Source organism: Bos grunniens, chromosome 25 (genome assembly GCF_055505025.1).
Source record: "Bos grunniens cultivar Pamir isolate PY7600 chromosome 25, Bosgru_T2T1.0, whole genome shotgun sequence".
Taxonomy (NCBI): Eukaryota; Metazoa; Chordata; class Mammalia; order Artiodactyla; family Bovidae; genus Bos; species Bos grunniens.
The window spans coordinates 29,409,001-29,419,223 of record NC_141189.1 but is presented as its reverse complement, the minus strand read 5'-3'; the positions used below and the strand labels follow the sequence as shown (position 1 = coordinate 29,419,223).

The 10,223-nt window shown below is 46.9% G+C and overlaps 1 protein-coding gene across 9 annotated transcripts in view; it reads right to left on the bottom strand.

Moving 5' to 3' along the window:
* Positions 1–1,340: 1,340 nt before the first annotated feature.
* The window catches only part of PARN (poly(A)-specific ribonuclease), a 179,435-nt gene continuing 170,552 nt past the window's right edge, over positions 1,341–10,223 (bottom strand). For all 9 annotated transcript variants that reach the window (XR_015154689.1, XR_015154690.1, XM_086375670.1 and 6 more), the window contains one exon: positions 1,341–2,343. Coding sequence is in view for 7 of the 9 variants with exons in the window: in XM_086375670.1 (XP_086231796.1) it covers positions 2,291–2,343 (53 nt within the window). In the remaining 2 variants the exon portion in view is untranslated. The remainder of the gene's footprint in view (positions 2,344–10,223) is intronic.

The following is a 10,223-nucleotide window of genomic DNA, read 5'->3' as shown; positions in this document are numbered from 1 at the left end:
GGAAAAAAAAAAAAAAGAAACCCCAGAACCACAGCCTCATTATCCTAACATGCTCGAGTCTCAGTATGGAAAAGCCAAAGCAGCATCCCAGGGTTTCAAACCCAGAAAAGACATGGAGAAAGCCTGTGTGTGCGTGTAAATAGGCAGGAGGGCCAACCCAGTTCACCTGCTGTACAGCATTTGATACAGTTGGGAAAATAGGGGTCTGGGCACGTACCAGGGCTTAGCTGGGTATTTAACGCTAATTCAACCCCTCCCCCTGCCCCTATCATGCCTGTGTCAACTCCAACCAGGGTTTCAGATCAAAAGCGTCTTCAAGTATCACTACAACTCACTGTGCACGCGTGTGAGTGCTGGGTGTTTGACACGATTCCATTTAACCCTCACCACCACCCTGTAAAGTAGGTATATAGTATAATCCTGTTTTCATGATTCAGGAAACTGAGGCTCAGAGAGGGTAATAATGTACCCAGGAACACACAGCAGGAGGCAGGCATACCCCATGAGGCTCTAGGGCAGAAGCCCTTTCTAAAGAGCACCTCCCCAAACCCCTCTGGACTGTAAGCTGTGTGTCCGTGACACTATTTGAACAGGAAGAACTGGGCTTCAGGTGACAATGAAGAATCTCATGCCTGAGAATAGTCCTCGTCTCTCCCCCGGAGGCCTTGCACGGTGCGGAGGTCATTAGGCCGCCCCCCGCTCGGCGTTTCCACGCCCAGCACGCCCATCAGGCGGAATTGCGTTCCGTAAGTGCGCCGACCACCACCTTGCACTGGTCTGCCCTGTTGTCCGTGCTGTTAAAAGCAGCGTCAGGTGCATCTGTTTCTTCCTGCGGGTTTTAATGACTCAGCGGCGTCCAGCAGCACCTCTAAATCCTCCTGGAGACGCTCCTTTGTCTGGCCTCAGCCTTCCGTCACGCTTTCCCAGTGGGCTGTGCACAGTGACAGCGGCGAGGAGCAGGGGAGCCTGGGTTTGTAACTTGGGGGCTATCAAACTCTCGGGGAACTGGGAAATGTCAAGAGGCCCTTAACTGGGGAAAGCATCTTACAAATCTGAATTCCCTCGAGACCTTGAATTCTGCTCAGAACCTTCCCACCATGAAGATGCACCCCTCTGACACTGCTGACCATCGGCTCCCCTCCAGCACCAAGGCGCCTGACTCATCAAGGCAGGTGTAAGGGGTTAGAGGTTAAGAGAGAGAGAAAAAAGAAGAAAAAAAAGCACCAGGCTTACTGACTTTGCAGAGCTTTTTCTGGGGTGATCTTTAAAGAGAAATACATCTATGCAGAGATTAAGTATATCATTCACTTACAAAAGAAAAGAAAAGAAAAAACCAAGAATCCTAAGAAAATCTCTTTAATTTTCATCTTTCGGAAATACATTTTTCATTTTTTTAAATTTCCATGATACAAAAATGTTAAATATCTAACAATGATCTGTAGGAAGCAGATCCACGGGATTCTGTCGCTGCTGTGATCTGGTTTGACAGAGAAAGGCTGGTACACGGTGTTGATTTGTTATGATTTCACACACATGCACACGTACGCACACTGGCCACCTCACCCCCAGACACCACCAGACAGACAGACAAGACACTGGCTAAGACACGGAATGCAGCGCTACCTGGGAAAACAGAAATTAACTTTTCATTCGTACACCCCACCATGAGAAACTCACATCTTAGGGGGAAAAAAAAAACACCTCTAAATAAATATGCCCCAAAGGTCAAGGCATGTTGATGGTGGTAGACATCTTGCTACCAGGAAAACAAGCTTGGGAGCTTCGTGGTTTCGGGCAGCAATGATGAGAAGCAGGCAGACACAACCGAATTCTTCATGGGAGGCCGTACCACACCCCGGGGCTGCCCCTGGGCCTGAGCGTGAACCTCTCGAGAGGTTCAACCCCAAATTCACGGTCACAGCACACAAGAGCGTCGGCTCTTTCCGCGGGTCTCACGGTTGGCCTTCCCCTTTGGGTGGATTCGCACACACAGATCTGTGACTGGAGGGTTTCACATGAGCAACAAGTAATGACCTTAATGACCTGGTGAATCATGAATGCACGACAGTCGGTAACATGCTGAGCGCCAGCCAGCACGCAGGTGAGGCTGAGGAGGAAGGAACACAGCCTTGAAAACAAGAACTGGGGTTTTTTCAGGAGACACACTTGGTTTCAGGCTTCTCCCACACCACAGTAGATTCAGTGAAATGCGGTATGGCTTCCAAACGTGCCAGCTGCTTCTTTCCTTCTCGGCAACAGCACCAGCGGGGTTGTTCCACTCTGGTCTTGGTTACCATGTGTCGGGGACTTCGAAGAGCTTGGCCGAGCTGTCTGAGATGCTTCCTGGTGGGAGAGGACAAAAGAAGGTGAATAAGGAGAGGGCTGCCCTGGCCAGGGGAAAGAAAGAGGAGCTGCCCGGACAGCGCTGACCAGGGCCAGGGCTGGGATGGTCTTGTCGCTGGAGAGCAGTGCCCGGCATATGAAGGCCACGCTGTAGAAACATCACCACAGGATCCAGGGAGTGCCTCCTGTCTGGGCGTCTGTACTGACTTCACAGGAGTTAAGCATCCTCCAGTGAGCACACACTCCCATATTCTTTGCTACGCAGCATGCCGGGCACTTAGTTGATTTAATCTTCATAAAAGCCCGGTTTAGTGGCACTAATGTGCCCATTTTACAGCAAGTGGCTGAGATGGGGGTCCAGATTCCCCCAGAACTGAGATCCCTGCCAAAGGCCTGGGAGGATGAGTTTCTCTGTGCTGCAGTGACTATTAACCAGACAAGAAGTCTCAGGGGCTGGTGGCTAGACAGTCGCTAGAGGGAAGCTGACCAGTGGGGGTTCAGACATCCCAAAACAGATCTGCAAAAGCAGCTTGTAGCTCTTTCCTATTTCAGCAACACTGGCTACGGTCTTCGTGGCCTAAAGGAGCCTCTTCTGTTACAGTTTCACCCCAAAGTTACAAGCTCTTCTTCATTCGGAAACTTTCTGCAACAGCAGCAGCACCACTGGCTCACTGCTTGGACCACCGATGTCCACAGCCAAATACATGGGAACTAAGTCAGGAAACGGCATGTTCATGATGGAAAATGTGGCCGGCTAGGTGCTCCCATACCCGGGATATCATGCATTATTTAAGCCCTAAGGTAGGGCTGGCAGGGAAACAGGCAAAGCCAGCCCCAGCCAACAGTCCAAGACTGAAAAAGGGGAGAGGTCTGTGATGATGCCTGAAGCGGAGAGTAACTTTCAAAAACAGAGGGGCACTTGTTCAACTGAGGGTGGTTACTGCCCGTGACAGGAAGGCGTAAAGGTAACTAGGTCCAAACATGTGAAGTAACACGAGGATTTGTGCTGGCGTGAGACTCCGCCCCTCTCCTCCTTTACTGAGATAAAACCCAGAGAGACAGGATGAGAAGAGCAGGAGGGGACGTCATCTAAAGAGTTCTGTCGGGAGTCTCATGGCTGCACAGAACACGCGTGTCCCGCCCGGGACTGCTCCAGAGAATTGAAGGTGAGCAGGAGATGGTCCCCATGACCGATTCCCATGATCCAGTTAGAAAAGGAATAACGGTGGGAACTTCCCTGGGGGGCCAGTGGTTAAGAATCTGCCTGCCAATGTGGGGGACGTGGGTTTGATCCCTGGTCCAGGAAGATTCCATATGCTGTGGGGCAACTAAGCCCATGAGCTGCAACTCCTGAGCCCGTGTGCCCTAGAGCCTGTGCTCCGCAGGACGAGAAGCCACAGTAACGAGAAGCCCTCGCACTGCAACTAGAGCGTAGCCCCTCGCTTGCTGCAACTAAAGAAAGCCCTCGCACAGCAATGAAGAGCCAGTGTAGCCAAAAATAAATAAATAAATACATAAAACTTAAAAAGGAAGGAAAAGGAATAAAGGTTATTGAAAAACAAAGCAAAACACAAACAGTCCCCTCCAGGGAACAACTAAATTCTGCAGACGGCCCAGGATAAGATTAAACTAGCCTGACCCCCTTCTCAACCACCCAGTCACACAGTACTTAATGACAGGGAGGAAAACTGACATCAGGAAGGGCGTTTTTGTAATTCACATAGCAAAGAAATAATACAGCAGCCTATCAGATATTCTAAAGGTAAAAGCCACAAGGCCAAATGTTGGTGGGGGGGTGGTGCTGAAATAAAACTGAGAGGGAAAAAGATCAATGGCTAAAAGCAGCTGTGCTGTCATCCTTACCACAGCACCCGCCCTTACCTGGATGGGAGTGCGTGTGAGTCTGGTGGCACACCGTCCCACACACAGGAGGACGACTTCCCTGGTGGCCTGGTGGTTAAGAATCCACCTTGCAATGCAGGGAACACAGGTTCGATTCCAACTAAGCCCGAGCTCTGCGAATACGGAGCTTGCACCACAAGGAAGATCCTGCGTGCCACAATCAAGACCGGATGCGGCCAAAAACAAACAAACAAAAAGAAACCACACAGGAGTGACTCTGTGGAGAGCAAGCGAGAAACAACGGAATATGCAGAAACGGGAGAGAGGCAAGTGTGGTGGGACTGTCCCAGTAGCTGTAAGATTCCAAGCAACTCTCACCCGTATCTGTAAGGTACACTCAATGCTACTTCGAGCCTCAGAGGATTTCCATGATTCAGCTATGTTCCTGGCACAGAGCCAGTTCTGAATGCTCGTTAGCCCCTTCCCCTTGTGGAGAAGGCGGCCCAACATTGCATGTGGTTACTGCCCGGGGAAGCCAACGGCCTGCGGTCAAAGAGAGCCGCTTACAATGTGCAGCTGCTGAGAAAGGATGGTGTGCACAGAGCAACCAGAATTTTGTGAACCAACTAAAGGAGACCTAGACCAGAGTGCTGGTGCTCGTTCTAAGCACCTTCCAGAAAGGGAGAGCTGTAGACCGTTGAAGGATCCATTTCAAAGCTAATGGATAAGAAACTGTGGTCAGTTTTCCAGGGAACTGGCTTTTCACAGCCCTGTGTGGTAACTAGAATGCAAAGAATTACTCAGGAACAACTTTTCTTTTTCAACAGAAACTTCAGGACATCTGTCTCCTGCTATGATGGACTGTACCTTGCATCATATACAAAATGGATGGTATATCTAAATGTAAAACCTGAAACTGGAAAACTTCTAGAAGAAAACATAGGAGAACTCTGCAATCTTGAATAAAGCAAAGCTTTCTTACATATGACACCAAAGGCATAATTCAAGGGAAAAAAATGATAAACTGGATTCCATTAAAATGTAAAACATCTACTACTGAAAGGCACTGCTAAGAGAATGAAAAGCACCGTCCAGAAGAATTTGTAAAACGCTCAACAGGACTTGTATCCTGAATCCGTAAGAACTCTCAAAATTCAATAGGGAAAAACAAACAGCCCAGTGAAAAAACAGGCAAAAGATTTAAACACTCATTTCACCAAAGAAGATATTTCAATGGACAAAAAAATCACATAAAAAGATATTTAACATTGTCAGTCATTAGGGAAATTCAAACCAAAGCCATAAAGAGATACCAGTCCACGTCACTGGAATGGCTACTAAGCACACCACCAGCACTGCTGACTGCAGAGAGCCGCTGAGCCCTGGTGCGGATGCGGAGCGCTGCGGCCACCCTGGAGAACAGTGGGCCAGGTTCTTATAAAATTAAACATACACTTACCATATGACACAGTAAGTCCACCCGTAGGTATTTATTCCAAAGAAATGAACACTTAGTTCACATAAAAACTTACACAGAATGTTTACATCTGCTAGACTCTCAGCTGCTAACGACCTAAATGCCAAAAGGCAAAATGGATAAACAAATAGTGATAGGTCTGAAAGGTGGATTGTTAGTCCACAGGAGAGAGGAATGAACCAATGACGCGGGCACCACCACAGACAAACGTCAAAGGCCCTACGCTAAGGGCAAGACCCAAGGGGTTACTTATCGAATGATTCCATTTAAATGACCCTCGGAAAAGGCAAAATTACAGTGATGGGAAGCAGATCGGTGGCTGCCAGGACCTAGGGACAGGGAGGGGCTGACAGCAAAGGGGCACGAGGGAATCTTCTGGAATAGCTGCTTTATTTCTTGAGCACAGTGATGCTTATATGACTGTACACATTTGTCAAAACTCGTCAGCCTGTACACCTCAAAGTAATGACTTTCACTGTATGTAAACTGAATCTTAATAAAGCTGACCCTGCAAAAGGTACGAGGAATATTGTTTAAAAGAAAAACCCCAAATTTTAATATAAAATATGCTGATAATTTAAATTATTTGACCAAGAGTTTTTAGATGGGGGAAAACAAGATACTAAATGGCATACAGAGTATGATCCAACTATGCATAAAAACGATAGGTAGGATGACTGCAGCCATGAAATTAAAAGATGCTTACTCCTTGGAAGGAAAGTTATGACCAAACTAGATAGTATATTCAAAAGCAGAGACATTACTTTGCCAACAAAGGTTTGTCTAGTCGAGGCTATGGTTTTTCCTGTGGTCATGTATGGATGTGAGAGTTGGACTGTGAAGAAGGCTGAGCACCGAAGAATTGATGCTTTTGAACTGTGGTGTTGGAGAAGACTCTTGAGAGTCCCTTGGACTGCAAGGAGATCCAACCAGTCCATTCTGAAGGAGATCAGCCCTGGGATTTCTTTGGAAGGAATGATGCTAAAGCTGAAACTCCAGTACTTTGGCCACCTCCTTCGAAGAGTTGACTCATTGGAAAAGACTCTGATGCTGGGAGGGATTGGGGGCGGGAGGAGAAGGGGATGACATAGGATGAGATGGCTGGATGGCATCACTGACTCGATGGACGTGAGTCTGAGTGAACTCCGGGAATTGGTGATGGACAGGGAGGCCTGGCGTGCTGCGATTCATGGGGTCTCAAAGAGTCGGACACGACTGAGCGACTGAACTGAACTGAGAGAGAAATACTTGTTTACAGAGTACCAAGTAACTGCGGGATTGTATATTCTTCTATTTTCCTTCATTTAACTGATTTTCATAGTGAGCCCATTATTTTTATTAACAAAACAACGAAAGAAAGTAAAAAGTGGAAACAAAAGGTGATTGTTTCTGCTGATTTGCCTTTCACCTACTTAAGAGTTGAGGGCTTCCCTGGTGGCTCAGACAGTCAAGAATCCACCTGCAATGCAGGAGACCCAGGTTCGGTCTGTGGGTCAGGAAGATCTCCCAGAGAAGGGCTCCCCTGGATGGCGTGTGGGGAGTCCCCAAGGGCTGCCTGGAGGAAGAGGAAGGGCACTCACGGAGCACAAGCTGAAATCCATATCTGAACTGAGTAGTTAGAAAGCTCCTGGGCTTCCCTAGGCTGGCCACTCAGGTGATCGACAGCACCAACTGCAGAGCACGTTTCTGAGTTCAGGAGACCTCTAACAGCAAGAGGAGACTGCTGTTCCAAGTAGAGTCTCCATTTTTACACTGAACCCTAAGGGCTGAAGCTGGAAAAAAATCAGCAGATTAGTCAAGACTCCAATAAAACTCTCGGTTCTTGGCAAACATGGAAAGCTCTCCTGTGTTGTGTTTTAAACGTAAGGGGGAAAAGAGACTTGGAACGACATCACTGCTACATGAGAAGTCACCAGGAACAGCCACAGCTCTCGGCCCTGCTCTGTGAACACTAAGAGCGTTAGAGGTGGAACCTCGGCTATTGGACAGTCCATCTGTATTTTGAGACTGGCTAGTCTGACCAGCATCAGGCCACTGGAATATGAATTCACTTCCTTAGCAAGAGCAAGGGCGCTGTGGACACTCACCCATCAAACACTGTCTGGGAAACACTTCTTAGAGACAGCTGACTCCAGCATATACAGCACATGGAGCTGTTTCCTTTATGCACCAATGGAGAGTACGCCTTGACTGCCCCAGAGGAGAGCAGACAGCATTATCAATCTCCATTAGCTCCAATGAGTATAAAAGGGGGAGGATTGATAGTATACATTTGCTTCCTGAAAACAGGATAGAAACAACTACATTCAGGAGAAAAACATTTACTAAATCACATGACATGCAGATAAAAATCTCCAAAAGGGAAGAGTATCTTGGATTTTTATCACATGACTTCATCACAAGAAAGTCTGGGTGGGTAGTTGCTTCTGATCTAGAACAGCTGCCAGAAACATTCACCTGTGGGAAGAACCCTTCGCGTCCTCTGAAGTTCGGAGACACTACATACTGCAGGGAGGTTTGGTGCCTTTGCTCTGGCTCAGACAGCCCTCCCCGCCACCCTCAACAGCAGCTGTATTTGACTTTGCATATGTGTGATTCTTTGAGTCTTTTTCCTCTCTATAAATCAGAGATAATGACTCTACACTTTACTCAGTTTTTATAATGACTAGATTATAAAGAACATTCCTAGCACAATGTCTGGTATATATATTAAATCGTCATTTTTCTGCAACTTAAGTCCTTTTGTTCTGTGGGAAGGCATCCAGCACTTAAGTCTCAGTGTATCTTTGATATTAAGATGTATAACTAAGAAAAATGACACTGTTTTGGGGGGGATTTCTTGAGCATCAGTTGGACAGAAATTGCTATGGTACATGATATCCTGTGAAAAACAGTGAAAGTTAGTAGTGTCTGACTCTCTGAGACCGCATGGACTATAGCCTACCAGGCCCCTCTGTCCATGGAATTCTCCAGGCAAGAATACTGGAGTGGGTTGCCATTCCCTTCTCCAGGGGATCTTCCCAACCGAAGGATCGAACCCAGGTCTCCCACATTGCAGGTGGATTCTTTACCATCTGAGTCACCAGGGAAACCCAAGTGATATCCTATGGTCCTACTTTTTGCTGCCTTCCCCTTGGAAAACAGAACACTTCCTACTGGTGGAAGCCTGTCTTCTACGTTTCCCATGCCTTCACTGGCAGTGCTCTGGGCACCCAATGCACCCCAGTGAGTCATGGGAGCACTTGTCAAGGTGCTGAATTTGGGGACTTCAGTACAAAAAGATTTCGAGTATCCTATACATATTTATATCAGAAAAGCCTTGGCCATCATGGATTTGAGTGTCCACATAGAAGCGGACAATTAGATAGTAGGAGCACAAGATGGGGACTAGGACCAAGATAAAAGCATCAATGGCTCTCCAGGTGGCTCAGTGGGTAAAAGAATCCACCTGCAACATGAGAGATGCAGGTTCGATCCCTGGGTTGGGAAGATGCCCTGGAGGAGGGCATGGCAACCCACTCCAGTATTCTCTCACCTGGAGAATCCCATGAACAGAGGAGCCTGGTGGGCTACAGTCCATGGGGTCATGAAGAGTCGGACACGACTGAAGTGGCTGAGTATGCATGCATGTGAAAGAACTGACAGAGTAATTCCTGGCTGAGAATCTCATCACTGGCCTTATAAAAGGAATTCATGCAAATACTGTTATCACATTGTATGGTTTCATGTATTCTACCTATTGAAGACATATTTATTGAGTATCTAATTAGTTTAAGGACAAAAGCCCTGCATAGAAGGTTAATCTATAGTGAGGGATGTATTTAAAATAACAATTACTCAGATAAATATACTACCACAACATCTGATCTTGTTATAAAATAAAACTAGTGATAATAGTGTGTTCTCTGGAATTTATCATTAAATGTAGTGATGAAACACTTTATAGTTATAAGAAAAAAAAAAAAAAGATACTGTCCCCAGTAGGACTGCTGAGCTTGATGCCTTAGAACCCTTCTCTGCAGGAAAAATGAAGCCACACTGTACCAAACACTCTAAGCCAGTTCCAGCTCTGGGCTCCTGGGACACTCTGAAGCTTTGGGAGTTTAACACAGACCTTTCAGTCTGAACTCTGTTGTTGGTCAGTTGCTCAGGCACGTTCCACTCTTTGTGACCCCATGGATGCAGCACGCCATGCTTCCCTGTCCTGCACTATCTCCTGGAGTTTGCTCAAACTCATGTCCATTGAGTCAATGATACCATCCAACCATCTCATCCTCTGTTATCTCCTTCTCCTCCTGCCTTCAATCTTTCCCAGCATCAGTGTCTTCACCAGTGAGTCAGCTCTTCACATCAGGTGGACAAAGTACTGAAACTTCAGCTTCAGCATCAGTCCTGCCAATGAATATTCAGGGTTGATTTTCTTTAGGCTTGACTGATTTGATTTCCTAGCTGTGTAAGGGACTCTCAAGAATCTTCCTAGCACCACAGTTAGAAAACATCAGTTTTTCTCTTGCTCACTTTAAGATCTCCTTAAAGTAACTGAGCAATCAAAATTGGTTGA